Raw genomic sequence first — 17,349 nt, forward strand, 5'->3', positions numbered from 1 at the left:
GAAGATGTCATACCTAGTTTGTATGTGTGTGAATATTCAACATATTTGACAACATCTTTGTGTCTATGGAAGAAGAGAAATATGTTAGACAGATCCTGCCCCTGCCACAGCTGAGAAGAGAGATAAGTCTCCATAAATATAATTCAAGGTCAGAGGCATTAGTGCTATAAAAGTTCTAGAGATTAAGTATTCTGGTTTTAGAGGTTGAAGGGATTACTTCCCTGCTGGGGGATGGTGAAAAATAAAGCATTTGATTTGAAGGGAGGAGGGATTTAGGAAGGTCAGGGGTTGGGAAAACCATTTTGAATACAGGAAGTAATATAAGAAAAGGCACAGAAGTTTGCACAGATATTATAGAGTAGATTGTTGTTCTTGGATCAAGGATATTATGACAGTAAGTAGTTGAATGTGAGTTTTAGAAAGGTGAATTATGGGGGATCTGGCCCCTTCCTAGTTAATGTGTTTGGATGTGTTTTATTTCAGGTATCTACTATGGGACAGTTAAAGAGAAATGTCTGCCAGGCAGCAGCAACATTTTCTTTTTGCTGCCAACCTTAGGAAGCATATCACCTATCTCAAAAGTAAAAGATACCACCATCAACCAAGTTATCCAAGTCAGAAACCTGTGAGGTTCCTTGCCTCCTTTTTCGTTTTCATTCTTGACCAATCATTCCACCAATTGTTCACTCAATTCTGCACCCTTAACCTCTTTCCTCTCCTGGGCGCCATGGCTCCTGCCTGTAATCCCAACACTTTGGGAAGTGAGAGGATCACTTGAGCTCAGGAGGTCAAGCCTGCAATGAGTCATAATGGCACCACTGCAGTCCAGCCTGGGTAACAGAGTGAGACCCCATCTCAAAAAAAACCTGTAATTTTCCCAGTTTCATTACCACTGCCTTAGTTCAGACCTCCATTATCTCTCACTGGATTACTGCAGCAACCACTTAACTACCCTGCTTCTGGTCCTGCTCCCCCTTTCTTACTCATTTTCCACATTAACATCAGAGTAATATTTCCAAAGTACAAATCTGTCATTTTCCTGCTTAAAACTCTGGAGTAAGTTCCCCATTTCCATTTGGATTAATTCCAGACTCGTCATTCTTTTCCTCATATAAACATGGACTAGTATATTTTCTCTTTAAAAAAGAAACAACCTTTCGTGACCTTACATTCCCTCTTATTGCCAGCCCATTTCTCTGCTTGTCTTAACAGCAACATACCTTGAGAGATATACTTCTCTCTTTTTCACCTCCCAAGTACTCTTCAGAAACTGTTGGGTTTTTTTTTTTTTTTTTTTTTCTTTTTCTTCTTTTTTGAGACAGAGTTTTACTGTTGTTGCCCAAGCTGGAGTGTGGTGGTACAAACTTGGCTCACCATAACCTCGGCTCACCACAACCTCTGCCTCCTGGGTTCAAGTGATTCTCCTACCTCAGCCTCCCGAGCACTGGGATTACAGGCATGCACCACCATGCCTGGCTAATTTTTTGTGTTTTTAATAGAGACAGGGTTTCTCCATGTAGGCCAGGCTGGTCTCAAACTCCTGACCTCAGGTGATCTACTTGCCCCTGCGTCCCAAAGTGCTGGGACTACAGGTGTGAACCACCACGCCTGGCCCCAGAAACTTTTTATCAAGGCCATTTGTGATCTAGCATTGTCAAATCTTTATGCTTTTTGATCTTTCATCTGCATTTCAAACAGTTGACCATTTTCTACATAAAATATTTTCTTTTTTTTTTTTTTTTTTTGAGATGGAGTTTCACTTTTGTTACCCAGGCTGGAGTGCAATGGTGCGATCTCGGCTCACTGCAACCTCCGCCTCCTGGGTTTGCCTCAACCTCCTGAGTAGCTGGGATTACAGGCACGCGCCACCATGCCCAGCTAATGTTTTGTATTTTTAGTAGAGACGGGGTTTCACCATGTTGACCAGGATGGTCTCGATCTCTTGACCTCGTGATCCACCCGCCTCAGCCTCCCAAAGTGCTGGGATTACAGGCTTGAGCCACCACGCCCGGCCATAAAATATTTTCTGTCATCTTGTGTTCCAGAATACCACACTCCTAAATTTTCTCTTGCTTATACCTCTTTACTTCCTTTATCAGTTTTTCATCCCCACAACCACTGAATGGTAGCATCTTTCATGGCTTTTAGTTCCCCTTTTATCTATATATTTTTCTCTCGGCAGTCATAACCCATTTTTGTAACTTAAGAATGCCCTTATTCATATAGAAAGCGTAGATAGCCCTGATGGCTGCTTAGGGCTCCAGCCACATACATTCAACTTCCTATTTGACATCTGTAGTTATCACAGACTTAATGTGACTCTACAGAATTTTCACCCAAACCTGTTCTTTCCACAGTCATCCCCTTATCAATAAAGGATACTATGTTGACTTAAGCCAGAAACTTCCCTCTCCCCAATAAATAGTAAGTCCTGTCAATTTTTCCTCCAAAATACACCAAATCCATTCACATCTCTCCCTCTCCACTGCTACTACTCTAGTTGAAACTATGTTTGTTCCAGTCCAACCCATTTTCCACATAGCCATGGTGATTTAAAAAAAAAAATATTTTAATTGGAGGCTGAGCGTGGTGGCTCATGCCTGTAATCCCAGCACTTTGGGAGGCCGAGGTGGGGAGATCATGAGGTCAGGAGTTCAAGACCAGCCTGACTAACATGGCGAAACCCCGTCTCTAATAAAAATACAAAAATTAGCTGGATGTGGTGGCACATGCCGTTAATCCCAGCTACTCAGGAGGCTGAGACAGGAGAATCGCTTGAACCCAGGAGGCGGAGGTTACAGTGAGCCGAGATCATGCCATTGCACTCCAGCCTGTGCAACAGAGCAAGACTCTGTCTCAAAACAAAACAATTTTAATTGGATTATATCTCTGTTTTGCATAAATTCCGTTAGTGACTTTTCATAGCATTTTAAAAAGTAAAGTCTTAACTATAGCCTTTAAGATGCCACGTGATCTGGTCCTTGCTTACTTTTCCAGTTTCATCTCATAGCACTCTGCCTCCATTATCATCCACTTTGGTTTTCAGGACCAGGCTTTGTCTATTACCGTTCTTTATTTCTTTTCTTTTCTTTTTTCTTTCTTTCTTTTTTTTTTTTTTTTTGAGACAGGGTCTTGATCTGTTGCCAAGGCTGGAGTACAGTGGCACGATCTTGGCTCACTGCAACCTCTGTCTCCCAGATTTAAGCAATTCTCCTGCCTTAGCCTCCTGAGCAGCTGGGACTACAAGCACATGCCACCACTGTCGGCTGATTTTTGTATTTTTAGTTAAGATGGTGTTTCACCATGTTGGCCAGGATGTTCTTGATCTCCTGACCTCATGATCTACCCACCTTGGCCTCCCAAAGTGTTGGGATTATGGGCGTGAGCTGCCACACCTGACCTACTGTTCTTTCTTCTACTCTACGCATTTAGCAGCTTCTCACTATCAGAACTTGGCTTAACTATAACTCTATCTAAAGTTGATATTTTCTCCAGTTATTTTCTATTAAAATACCCTGTTAGTTTCCCTTGTTGTATTTATTTAACATTTTAACACCAGAATTGTATCCCTGTTCACCACTGTATGCCCATCACTTAGGACAATGCCTTGAATATGGTAGGTGCTTAGAATATTTGTTAAAGGACTGAATGGAAATTGAACCTGTATCTTTTAGGTATCATCTTAAATGATAGTTCCTTAGGAGACTTTTCCCTGAATTGGTTTAATTCTCTCTTACAAGATTGGATTAGGTACTTTAGATTTTTATTGCCATAACATTTTTTAAATCAGTGACCATCATGGGAATAGGGTGGATTTTCTCCCCTGGAGACATTTGGCAGTTTCTGGAGATACTTTTGATTGTCATGACTGCTGGGAGTGTTACTGGTATCTAGTGGGTGGAGGCCAAGGGTACTACCAAATGCCCTACATTGCACAGAACAGACTCCCAAAACAAAGAGTTATCCAGTCAAGGATGTCAGTTATGCTGAGGCAGAGAAATTCTTGCTTAGATATATCAGTGCACTTATCATATTGATCCATATCTTATTTCTTTGTAATTCTCTTCTGCTCCACTTTAAGTTCCTTAGATGTTTACTATTGTCTCCTCACATTGCCTTGGAAAGGGAAATTAACAGGATATTTTGGTAGAAAATAACTTGGTAAATTCTTGATAGATGGCTGCGTAGATGAGAAAATGAATATAAAAGTGGACATGGCACAACTAGGCCAAGTTGGCATAGCTCCTAATATTAGATATAGAAAGCAGTTCCTTAGTCATTGAAATAAAGTATAGTATCTGTCGCTCATGGAATGTTGGCACAATTGAGATTCTGTATGGTACATCATATTTCAAAGTGGTATTATATTTAGGTTAAAGCTAAGTTGTTCTAATAAAGGAACCTCAAGATAGAAGTGGTTTATGGAATATGGGTGTTTATTACCTTTTCAAGAAATAGTTCTGAGATAATCATTTAGGCAGTGAATGGCTCTGCTTTATAAATTTATTCAGGGGCCTGGTTCTTTTCAAGTTGTCAAATCATGCTTCACCATCTGAGCATTGTCTTAACCTAGACTAGGCAGCCACTTCTAGGTTTTAGGCTATAGAAGGGGACAAGACAGTGGAGAAGTCATATCTACTGTCTTAAAGAGCCAGACCTGGAAATGGCATAGGTCATGTCTATATACTTTCATTTTACTAGCAAGGGCTCCATCATATAGCGATGAAGAATAACTGGGGGATGTGGTATAGCTAGGTAGCCATGGGCCTTGCCACAGTTCTGTTACTGCATGAGAAAAGGACGGTGGGTTTTGGTGGACAACTATCAGTTTCCATCACAGTGCCTAACAAACTGTTAGATAAGCCTATAGTCAGCCCTCTGTATCCATAGATTTAACCAACAGAAATAAAAAATATTTAGGGGATGCTGGGCACTATAGCTCATACCTGTAATCCCAGCACTTTAGGAGGCTGAGGCAGGCAGATCACCTAAGGTCAGGAGTTCAAGACCAGCCTGATCAACATGGTGAAACCCTGTCTCTACTAAAAATATGTCAGCCGGGTATGGTGGCATGTGCCTGTAATCCTATCTACTTGGGAAGTTGAGGCAGGAGAATCGCTTGAACCTGGGAGGCAGAGGTTGCGGTGAGCCAAGATTGTGCCACTACACTCCAGCCTGTGCAAAAGAGCAAAACCCTGTCCCAAAAAAAAAAAAAAAGGGAAAAACCCCAAAAACAATAACAGTAAAAAATACAAATAAAAAATATAGTATAACAACTATTTACATAGCTTTTATATTGTATTAGGTATTATAAGTAGTCTAGAGGTGATTTAAAGTATATAGGATGTTGTGCAAAGGTTATATGCAAATACTATACCATTTCACATTAGGGACTTGAGCATCTATTAATTTCAGTATCCGTGGGGGTCCTGAAACTAGCCTTCTGAGGACGATGAGGGATGACTGTATTATGAAGCTTTGTATTATTTATTAACTACTCAGGTATCTAAGTTTTACTACCTTGGGCATATTGTTGAAGAAAACTTATAAAGGATGAGGCCGGGCGCGGTGGCTCACGCCTATAATCCCAGCACTTTGGGAGGCCGAGGCGGGTGGATCACCAGGTGAAGAGATCGAGACCATCCTGGTCAACGTGGTGAAACCCCGTCTCTACAAAAGAAAAAAAAGGGATGAGAAATGTTGTCTAGAACAGTGCTTCTCAAATTATTTGTGATGAAGGATCAAGATATTTTATTGTTTGTTTTTCCTTAGTTTGCAATAGGCCAATACTTTTATAAAATGCAATAAAAATCACTAAAAGTAATAATCATCAAATTACTATGAATGTTTCTAAATGCATACTCTCTTTTATGCCTGTCTCACCTTATGTACCTGTCTCAACATGACCTAGCAACAAGGAGTTGGTGAACTGGCACTAATCAATAGACAACTCTTCTAAGTAGCACTTCCCTCAAAAGGGTTTTCTAAGAACCTATTCTGCATTATCAGAGTGTAGTAGACTAACTATGGTATCAGTCTTTTAAGCAGAGACATTTTCCTTATGCATAAAACTTGACTTTTTAAAAATAGTTTTAGAAATCACCTGTTAAGATAGAATATAAATCTTGATAGATCATTTGAATGCTCAATATGCTACATAGCCTGTTTGTTTCATAGCTAAACCAAAGATGATCCCAGTAGTATAGATTCAGAGTGAAAAAAAAAAAGCCTTCTATTCTGGAGCTCAAAGAAAGTTGCCTTTGATGGCATTCAGTTTTAATACATGGTATGGAGGGGGGGAAAGGCCTAATAAAGTGACATGCTTAAAATCACAATAAATTAGAAATAGCTGTGGTATGATTATTGATTTACAGTGGAAATTACATTGGAATCAGATGATCTGGATTGAGTCCTGACTTCGTATTTTTTAACTAAGTTGCTCCAGGCAATCATTTAACATTTTAATAATTGTGTAGTGGGGCCAGGCGTGGTGGCTCATGCCTGTAATCCCAGCACTTTGGGAGGCCAAGGTGGGAGGATCATCTGAGGTCAGGAGTTGGAGACCAACCTGGTCAACATGGCGAAACCCTATGTCTACTAAAAATACAAAAATTAGCCGGGCCTGTAATCCCAGCCACTCGGGAGCCTGAGGCAGGAGAATTGCTTGAATCCGGGAGGTGGACGTTGCCATGACCAATATTGCATCACTGCATTTCAGCCCAGGAGGCAGAGCAAGAAAAAAAATGAATTGTGTAGTAAGTGTTCAGTAAGCATTTCTTTCTCTTCCTTCCTTTTTTCTTTTCATTCTTTTTTTTTCTTCTCATTCTGTCACCCAGGCTGGAGTGCAGTGGCGCAATCTCAGCTTACTGCCATTTCTGCCTCCCACGTTCAAGTAGTTCTCCTGTCTCAGCCTCCCTAACAGCTGGGACTACAGGTGCATACCACCATACCTGGCTAATGTTTTGTATTTTTAGTAGAGACAGGATTTCAACATACTGGTCAGGCGTGTCTCAAATTCCTGACCTCAGGTCATGCACCCACCTAACCTCCCAAAGTGCTAGGATTACAGGCATGAGCCACCACGCTTGGCTCTCAGTAAGTATTTCTTAGATTGAGAAACGTAAAAGTTTTTGTAAACGGTTAAGCACATAAGCAAAAAATATTACAGGTTACAAATCCCCAAACCTGAATCTCCAAAATTCAAAACTGAAAAAAAAATTATGGATACATAATAATTCTACATATTTATGAGGTACATGTGTCATTTTGACACAAGTGTATTCAGTGTGTAATGACCAAATCAGGGTAATTGGGGTATCCATCCTCTCAAACATTTAACATTTCTTTTGTGTTAGGAACGTTCCAGTTCTGTTCTTCTAGTTTTTTGAAATATTATTGGTAAACGTAATTGACCTACTGTGCTACTGAACACTAGATCTTATTCCTTCTATCTAATGATGTTTTTGTACCCTTTAATCAACCCCTCCATATCCACCCCCAGCCACCTCCACTATCCTTCCCAGCTGGTGGCCATCATTCTACTATCTCCATTCAATCAACTTCTTTTTAGCTTCCATATATGAGTGAGAACATGCAATATCTGTCTTTCTGTGCCTAGTTTATTTCACTTAACGTAATGTCCTCCGGTTCCATCCATGTTGTTGCAAATGACAGGACAAAATTTGGAACTTTTTGAGTGATGACATGATATTCAAAGGAAATGTTCATTACAGGATTTTAGATTTGGGATGCTCAACCAAGTAAGTATAATACAAATATTTCAAAACCCCAAGAAATGTGAAACACTTCTGTTCCTAAGCAGTTTAAGGGCTACTTAACATGTGCTATAATTATTAAAATTGTGAAGCCATCCCTTTTAATGGTAAACCCATTGTTCTTTCTGGACTCTGCTATATTTCATGCTAGAGATTCATTGAGAACAGGAGTCATATTTAATACTGCATCCATTTAAAATTGTGTTTTACAAGGACTCTGTAGCAATATGAAAAATGCTTATTTATGTTAAATTTAAAAGTTAGGAAACAAAATTGTGTGCACATGATGATCATAACTGTGTATTAAAATAATCATGTTACTGAAAATCAAGTAAATTGACTGAGGATCAAGCCCTCTGTCCACTGTATATAAAATATACCAGCTTATATAATTATGATTTTTTTTCTATTTTTTAAAAACAGTTTTATTCTGTATTTTCAAGAGCATATCCGTATAGGTAATTTAAACTCTTCAGAAAAAAGAACTTTACATGAAGGTACATACCTTCTGCTACTTCTGTGAAAATACTTTTACCCAGGGGGGTAAACCACCCTACCAGTACAATCACAAGAATAGCGCCTACTACTTTCTTTCCTTCTTAGAAAGGAGAAGTGTCAAGACATTATTAATAGACCTCTACTAATGCTTGAGATTTAAGGAACTTCTTAATTTATTTTGAGTTGGAGGGAGGATGCTTATTATGTTCTAGTTGCTTAGTTGCTCTCTTAAGAGCAACTAAGATTATGAAGAAATAAAACATAATAGTAACTATTAGAGTGCTTATTATGCCCCAGGGTCTGTTTCATAACATCCCTGTGAGGTATGGATGTTACTCTCATTTTTTTAAAAATGAGAAACTGAAGCCGGGCACGGTGGCTCATACCTGTAATCCCAGCACTTTAAGAGGCTGAGGCAGGCAGATCACAAGGTCAGGGATTCAAGACCAGCCTGACCAACATGGCGAAATCCCGACTCTATTTAAAAAAACAAAAATTAGCCGGGCATGGTGGCACACAACTGTGATCCCAGCTACTTGGGAGGCTGAGGCAGGAGAATGGCTTGAACCTGGGAGGTAGAGGTTGCGGTGAGCTGAGAGCGAGCCACTGCACTCCAGCCTGGGCGACAGGGCGAGACTGTCTCAAAAAAAAAAAGAGACTCAGAAGTGTCTAAAACACACAGTTAGTTTAAAAAAAAAAAAAAACGTCATACAATGGCAAAGAAGGTATTAAATTCAGGTCTATGATTCAAAAGCCACTACAATACATTTTCTTCTCTTGTAAAAAAGATGTCCTTTTTGCCTTCAGAGAGCTTTTAGTAGTGGAGGCAAACTCGTAAAAAGAAAACTAACAGGATGGATGTGCTAAGCATCAAATGATTGCTACAAATTTGTGATTTAGGTATCCTTTAGAAAGGAAGAATGTTGAGGGCTGAAGTGGTTAGAGAAAATTTTATGTTGAAAATGGGTTTTAAGCTTAGCCTTCAAGAACGGCTAAAATTTAAATAGAAAAGGAAAAGGACTGACATGGAGAGGGAGGCAGTAAGAAAGCAAAAAAGCTAATGTGAGATAATTTGGAAAGGAATATAGCTAAAGAGGAAAATTTGATAAAAATAGTGTGAAAGAAGACTCAGAGCAGGTTAGTAGATCTTAAGTGCCAAACTGAGGACTTTGACAATTTACCTTATAATAATGTGTAATAGATAACCTGTACTGAACATTTATCACTTGCCAGGCACTGCCGTAAGTGTTGTACATGCATGATCTCATTTAATTCTTGCAGTAAATGAGGTCTAGAGACTAAGTAACTTGCCAAGGTCACAATTGTTACGTAGAAGAGCCAAGATTTGGATGCAAACAATTTAAATTCAGAACTTCTGCTCTTAATTCACACTGATTTGGTTTTAGAGTCCGTGGTAGGTTGAACAAATTTCAAGCCCAGGATTGCTGACCTTAAACAAGTAATGTGCCTCACACTCTAGCAGTTTTTAATATTTAAGTTAAGAAAGATAATGTGACTAGACAGTGACATCTGATTCCTGTGCCTGCCACCCTTCCGCATCTTTAGCACACGGCAGTGAAGGAGAAGTCAAGGTGTTGTGCTAACGGCGTTCAAGACTTCCTGCTTCTCTGTGTTCACCTGGTCAGGTATTCTCAGTTAACCCTTGACCCTAACATCCAAATTTTGTCAGTCCATTGTTAATCATAGTTCAGTGGTTCTCATATTGCGGATTCTGACCAGCAGTAGCACCTACTAGGAATTTGTTAAAAGTCCCATTTCTGGATCCTCATCCCAGACCTGCTGAATCAGAAACTCTAGGGATGAGGTGCAACAGTCTGTTTTTTAATAGTCCTTTAGGTAATTATGAGGCATGTTGAAGTTTGAGAACCACTGTTAGAGTCTACTCTAGGGTTTCAGTTGAGGAGCAAACTGCTAAAAAGTTCTTGGCAATCCTTGATGAGTGGATGTGGTAGCAGGGCATACCACACTGAAGGAACAGTGGAGGAAATACTCAGGATGTATCATGGTTGGGACTGGGAGCCAATTGGGAACACCTGAAGATGAAACTGTGCATTTGCATTGTGTGTATCAGACAACAGTAGGAAAGAGGACACTGGGCACATTTCAGCAGTACTCTGTGGGCAGCAGGGAGCTGTGAAAGGTGTTTGAGGAGAGCAGAGCATGTTTTAGGTAGAGTAAAATCAACTTAAGTAATTATAGCACAGAAAAGTTCTGATAGGGCAAAATAAAGGGGAAATACAAGAACACCTTTGAAACGAAGCAGCGCACAAACTCAACAGGTAGAGGAGCTATAAAGAATGCTGCCTTTTCAACCACTTTTATTAATTTGTTCCTGATAATCTTTAAATTGAAATTATTGTATTGGGTAAAGCATTGATACGTTGATTAAATATCACTTATTGTATTTCACATGGTTTTGGTTCTAAAAATTATAATTTTAAAAAGGAGTCATTGTCCAAAATGTGGTATTACTTTTTTAAGAGATATAGCGAAAAGCTACAGAACAGTCATAGTATGAGGTAGGTCTGTAGTGAGAAATGGTATGTTCAAGAACAACTGTAATTAAAAACTGCAAAAAGATCTTGTCTTCGCTTGCTGGATGATCTTCTACAAGCTTTTAGATGAAGCAGTTTTTAACTGTAAATTTTTTAGGTACCTTTAATTTCTTTGATGTCCTAGAGTTTCTCAGTCCATTTGGTTTATGTATAGACCTGGCTATTCCAATTTGTCTTCATGCTCTGCTCTTTTTCTTTCTTGAGTCTAAAGTTATTAGGAAGAAAGGTGTCATACTGCCCATACATTTTTAAAAATTTTATTGTTGTTGTTGTTTTTGGTTTAGAATGGAAGAAAGATATTTGTGTGCTATTAGATATGTAGAACTTCAAATTCACATATATAATATTTTATAATACCTTATTACATGTTTCACAACTTAAGGAGGAAGGTAGATATTTCGTTCTTGAGTAAAACTGTATGGAAACAAAGGTGACCTGACTCCACCCCCAGGAATATACCACGTATGAATTTCTTTGTCTTGAATGTGAAAGATTTAAATATCGAGAAGATTTTCCCTGTTCTGTATACTTTTAATAATGGGCACAGTATACTTTCTCCTATCCCCAAACTTCATTCAAAAAAAAGTGCTTTAACAATAATATTAAAACATTAAAAGAAAGTCCTTTCTAATTACCAGGTATGGTAGGGATAGAATTGACACCTATGGAAATTTTTTTGGCTTATCAAGTAAAGTTCCTTTCCGCATCTATTTAGAGAACATAATACAATCGTCTGTGTTAAACATGTACAAACTTTTCTGTCATCATTCCTTAATACAACAACCATTTACATAGCAATTTATATTGTATTAGATATAATCTAGTGATAACTTAGAGTATACAGGAGGATGTACGTAGGTGGTTATATTTAAATACTGTACCATTTTATATGAGACTTGAACATCTGTGGATTTTATTATCTGTAGGGGTTTTGGAATCAATTTCCCACAGATTCCAAGGGATGACTACATTTAAAATAGACATTTCTGTAGCTGATGACTATGTGCACTGTAAGAGGGTGCACATAGCCAGGGTTTCTTGACAAGATCGTAATGTCTGACCCCACAGGCAGCCTCTTTTTATTAAAGAGTTAAATCTGATGATAGATTAATAGAAACTTTGTAAAATCTTATATTGGTAATAGTAGTTGTTGTTTTTATAAGGTGTAAGGGAATACAGAAATGTTCAGTGATGGAGTGGTTATACATTCTTGCCTCACATATAAGAATAAGCTTGAGAGACCCAGGCCTGCAGTTTGTGGAGAAGAAAGCTGATGTTGAATTTTGAGGGAATGGTCAGTGATTCTTAAATTTGGCAATGGTATAACAAATTCCTTTTCAGGAAATATAAGATATTTGGGTTCATTCTAGAATTGTTTTTGAGATACTGGTAGCAAGATTTGGAACCAGAACTGCTGCATATATTTGTATGATCTGTGCCCTACAGCAAGAGAACAAAAGAAAGCTAAAATTCTATCCACAATCTGAGCTTCCCAAGCCATGTGTGCTTTTTAATAATTTACCCACCCCATGGGAACTCTTTTTTGCAGTTTGTCTGCCAGGAGGGGTCACCTTTTTGCAATTGGCCCAAGGCATAATATATGCTAATTCAACTCTATTTGGAACCTAACACCTGGAGTAATTTTTAATCAGTTTGTCAGCAAAAGTTCTTCTCTGGGGTTATTTGATGATTAAATATTATTAGATTTTAGCTAAAGGGGGTTCTGGGGTTTCTGAAACATGGGGCTACTGCTAAAGAACTGTAAATTCAGAAGCAATAGCACAACTAAAACTCAACAGAAATGCATACTTCTTTAAGTCTTTTTGCAAGAGCCTGTACTGTGGACAAATATGAGCCAATTCTTTAGGCGTTAATCTTTATTTCTGGGAAGGGAACAGCTGTGATTCAAACTGATTGCCTTCCATCCTGATACTATGTTTAGTCTGATGTTAAAAAGTCAACCGAAAACAAAACTTACATAAGACATTTGAAACTAGTCAGTTTAAAATAGAATAATTGATTTTATAGAAAGAATATTAGGCTGGAAGCTAGGAAACTCATACCTCTAGCTCTTACTCTGCCATGAATTCACTGTGTCCCAGTGCAAGTAACTTAACCTCTCTGGCCCTCAGTTTCCATCTGTAAAGTGAAAGAAGTACACCAAATATAAGGTATTTTTCAGTCACCTTATATTTCAGTTTCTAACATTCTGTGATTTAAAAAATAGTAAAAAACCTTTTCTATCCAGATCTTTAATTGTTGTTAAATACATTGGTAGAGAAGCATTCTACTTTAAATCATCTGAGCCAAATAATGATTTTTGCCTACTCGTTCTTGTTTTTCAGAAACTCTGTGAAGGCATATTTAAAGTCCTTATAAAGGACATCCCAACAACATGTCAAGTGTCCTGCCTAGAAGTACTCCGCATTCTCTCCAGAGACAAAAAGGTTTTAGTTCCTGTAACAACTAAGGAAAATATGCAGATACTGCTGCGACTAGCCAAGCTAAATGAGTTGGATGATTCTTTGGAAAAGGTGTCGGAGTTCCCAGTTATTGTGGAGTCATTAAAATGTCTGTGTAACATAGTGTTCAACAGTCAGATGGCACAGCAGCTCAGCCTGGAACTTAATCTTGCTGCAAAGCTCTGTAACCTCCTGAGAAAGTGCACGGACCGGAAATTTATCAATGACATTAAGTGCTTTGACTTGCGCCTACTCTTCCTTCTGTCACTTTTGCACACCGACATCAGGTCACAATTGCGCTATGAGCTCCAGGGACTACCGCTGCTAACCCAGGTCTTGGAAAGTGCCTTTAGCATCAAGTGGACCGATGAGTATGAATCGGCCATAGACCATAATGGACCTCCTCTCTCACCTCAGGAGACAGACTGTGCCATTGAGGCCCTCAAAGCTCTCTTCAATGTGACGGTAGACAGTTGGAAGGTCCATAAAGAGGTAAGGTAGAGAAGGCTATTTTTATCTACCTGGAATTTAATTGTTCTGGCACATCCCTAGAGTTTCCTGCAAGAGAAGAATACAAGTTGGGAAAGGAAAAAGTTCCCACTTCTCCCATTAAGCAATTGTATTACCCAGGATATACTTCTTAACTGTTGTAAGTCTTATTCTTTCCATTTTTGTAATAATACCTATCAGAATAGGGTGAATATGGACTACTATTTTGTAAGATGCCAAATATAGTTAGTATTCTGAGTTGCATTATTACTTCTCTCTTTTTAAGAGTGCCTCTTTCAGGAATAAGGCCTAAATGATAAGATTTGAAGGGAAACAAAACAACGTGGTTGATAAAGGTATAGGCATTTTCAGTGGCTGCCATCTTAAAGAAAAGCTAAGACAGATCAAGCCAATTGAAGTTGATCAATCAGAATTGGTGTCTGCTCAGAAGAGAAGAAGATGCTCTGTGTATGCCTATCATCCCAGTCTCCAGGGGGTTTCTCTATAGTGTTAGATAACTATCCGAGGTGTAAGACCACAACTAGATCTGTGCTCATATGTAAGTTCTAGAAAATAAGCTGATAATATTAGAGTATGGGAAAGGTTATTTTAAACCACTTGACTTATTTCTAGACATATATCCTTCACGGCTGCTTGAACTCTCCAGCAACCCAAAGTGAGACAGATTCGATAGTTTACAATTGAGTACCTGCAAGAACAATATGCTAAATAGGAAACTTAGTTTAAGGAAGTCAACAAATTAAGTGAAGTAGACATAAACTTTTTCCTTCCTTCTAGAAGTATAACATTTCACATTTACTCTCTTTTTAGCCTTAAATAACTAGTGGAATTCAGCCCTTCCAGTAAAAAGAGAGAGAGATTTTGGTACCAGAGCAAATTGTCTTTTCTGACAATTGACTTTTAAGATTTAGCTAACATTTTGCTGTGTCCATTTGAAACACTTCTCACCCATGAATAAAGATGTGTTTTTGTCAGCAACCTACTTTAAAAGGATTATCTCAGTACAGTGCTATAGTGGGAGTATGCATACATCTGAGTTTTAAAGTGCAAATAGGTCTGTATTTTGAAACCAGATATTTGAAGATCATTCCTAACAGTTGTTTTAGGTGACTGTAGTATGGTCAGTTTTTCCTGGGACTTGGCAAGAAAAGATGTGGAAAGCCCACATGCTCCATTTATGCATTGAAACCAAATATTTGGAAGTATTTAAAATGTTATGTCTCTGTGCTTATTTTGTACCTTCTGTGGCTATTTTTCTTATGCTGTTTGTTTTGGGGTTTTTAAGTTCTCAATTTGAGACCTTAAACTTCTGAGTTTTGCTATTATAGAGCTCCCTATTATTTCAGTTGTAACCAGAATAGTAGCTCACACTGTTCAGATTCCTGACAAAAAAGGGTTTAAAATTCAGTGGCTACACATCAGTATATGTATGAGATGGATGACAGGTAATAAATATCAGTGTATTGAGATTATCTCTCATTAGTGTACTTTACTTATAAGTAATGTCAGAGCTAGAAGAAGCTTTAGAAGACGTTGAAGTAGCAAATCCTCATTCTGTGTTATAGAATATTTATTTTCCAAAGGATACATGAAAAGGATCAGTAATCCTGGAGCCAGGTATCTCTTACCTTATACCTGTTGTGAGTCAGCTGATACAGCCATTATAAAATATGCCCATTTAAATGTGACTCTGGCTATTATTGAAGTGCTTAGAAATTTAAATAGTATTGAAAATAAGATTCTTGCCAACTCAGTTAGATAAGAATGTCTTCATGAGTTTCCGGAGTCAACTTTTGGCAAACATTTAGTCATTCATTCATCCAGTCAGTTAATTGCTAGATAGTATGCCAAGCATTATGTAATATATTGGCAAATAATAGGCATTGTCTTTGCCTTCATGAAACTTCAGTTTTTTAGGTGAGATAGGTAATAAGTCAGTAAACAGATATATAATTCAAATTCTGTTAAGTACTAGGATATAAATATCACACTGATTGAGAATACTTAGTAAAAGAAATTTTCTGAAAGTCTCTACTGAGATCTGAAAACACAACGATTCAGTCATTTGAAAAACCGGAGGGTGAACATTTTATGGAAGTTAAACAGTATATGGAAAGACAGAGACCAAAACATAGAGTACTTTCTATTGAGGTACCCACAAGGTAGCATAAAGAAAATCTCTCACCAGGATGCAAAGAAACTTGCTACTAAGAGTCCATTTACCTGAATTTTAATATCTTTTTTGTTGTCAGACAAAAGACAGTTTACTTCAATTGGACAAGCACCTAAAGAATTGCAAGTATTTTAAAAAAATAAAAGGATATGGAAACTTATTGTACAGAAGAATCCAGCTTTTAAAATAAACGTTATTTTCCTTTTTATGAAAATAATATATGTTCACTGTAGAATAGGAAAAAGGCATATGAACAATAAGAAATACAAATTACCTATGAGCTAACCACTCAAAGATAAGCACTTTTTTCCTTTTCTTTTTTTGGTGGTGGGGGCAGACGGAGTCTTGTTGTGTCACCGAGGCTGGAGTGCAGTGGTGCTACTTCTGCTCACTGCAACCTCTGCCTGTCAGGTTCAAGCAGTTCTCCTGTCTCAGCCTCCAGAGTAGCTGGGACTACAGGCCCATGTCACCACGTCTGGCTATTTTTTGTATTTTCAACAGAGATGGGATTTCACCATGTTGGCCAAGCTGGTCTTGAACTCCTGATCTCGTGATCCACTCACCTCGGCCTCCCAGAGTGCTGGGATTTGGCCTCCCAAAGTGCAGAGTCTTGTCTGTCATATAGGCTGGAATGCAGTGATGTGATCGTAGCTCACTGCAGCCTCACACTTGGGCTCAAGTCGTCCTCCCGAGTAGCTGGGACTAGGTGCAGGCCACCACATTCGGCTAATTACTTTTTATTCTTTTAAGGCATGGGTCTTGCTATGTTGTTCACGCTGGTTTTCAACTCCTAGCCTCAAGCAGTCCTCCTACCTCAACCTCCCAAGTAGTTGAGATTACAGATGTGAGCTACTGCACCAAGCACTGTTTCCCTTTTGGTGTATGTCTTCCTTTTTTTTGAGACAAGAGTTTTGCTCTTATTGCTCAGGCTGGAGGGAGTGCAATGGCACGATCTTGGCTCACTGCAACCTCCGCCTCCTGGGTTCAAGTGATTCTCCTGCCCCAGCCTCCTGAGTAGCTGGGATCACAGGCATGCACCACCACACCTGGCTAATTTTTGTGTTTCTAGTAGAGATTGGGTTTCTCCATGTTGGTCAGGCTGGTCTCAAACTCCCGACCTCAGGTGATCTGCTTGCCTGGGCCTCCCAAAGTGCTGGGATTACAGGCGTGAGCCACCATGCCCGGCTGGTGTGTATCTTTCTAACTATTCTTCATTGTATAATATATAAACAAACATATAGATGTAAATTTTTACAAAAATGCAATCATTTAACAATCTTAGTCTTTTTTCTTCACAATAAAAGTTTATAAAGAGTAGGTTTTCAAAATATGTTTCTTTAAGCCATCAGGTTCCT

At 38.6% G+C, this 17,349-nt stretch overlaps 1 protein-coding gene across 12 annotated transcripts in view; it reads left to right on the top strand.

The window, feature by feature from the left end:
• RIC8B (RIC8 guanine nucleotide exchange factor B) overlaps positions 1-17,349 on the top strand; it is a 115,419-nt gene that overhangs the window by 31,586 nt on the left and 66,484 nt on the right. For all 12 annotated transcript variants that reach the window (XR_004271027.1, XR_004271013.1, XR_004271031.1 and 9 more), the window contains one exon: positions 13,195-13,803. Coding sequence is in view for 6 of the 12 variants with exons in the window: in XM_032285786.1 (XP_032141677.1) it covers positions 13,195-13,803 (609 nt within the window). In the remaining 6 variants the exon portion in view is untranslated. The remainder of the gene's footprint in view (positions 1-13,194; positions 13,804-17,349) is intronic.

The sequence above is a fragment of the Sapajus apella genome, unplaced genomic scaffold (assembly GCF_009761245.1).
Source record: "Sapajus apella isolate SASKATOON/1434 unplaced genomic scaffold, GSC_monkey_1.0 scaffold2, whole genome shotgun sequence".
NCBI lineage: Eukaryota > Metazoa > Chordata > Mammalia > Primates > Cebidae > Sapajus > Sapajus apella.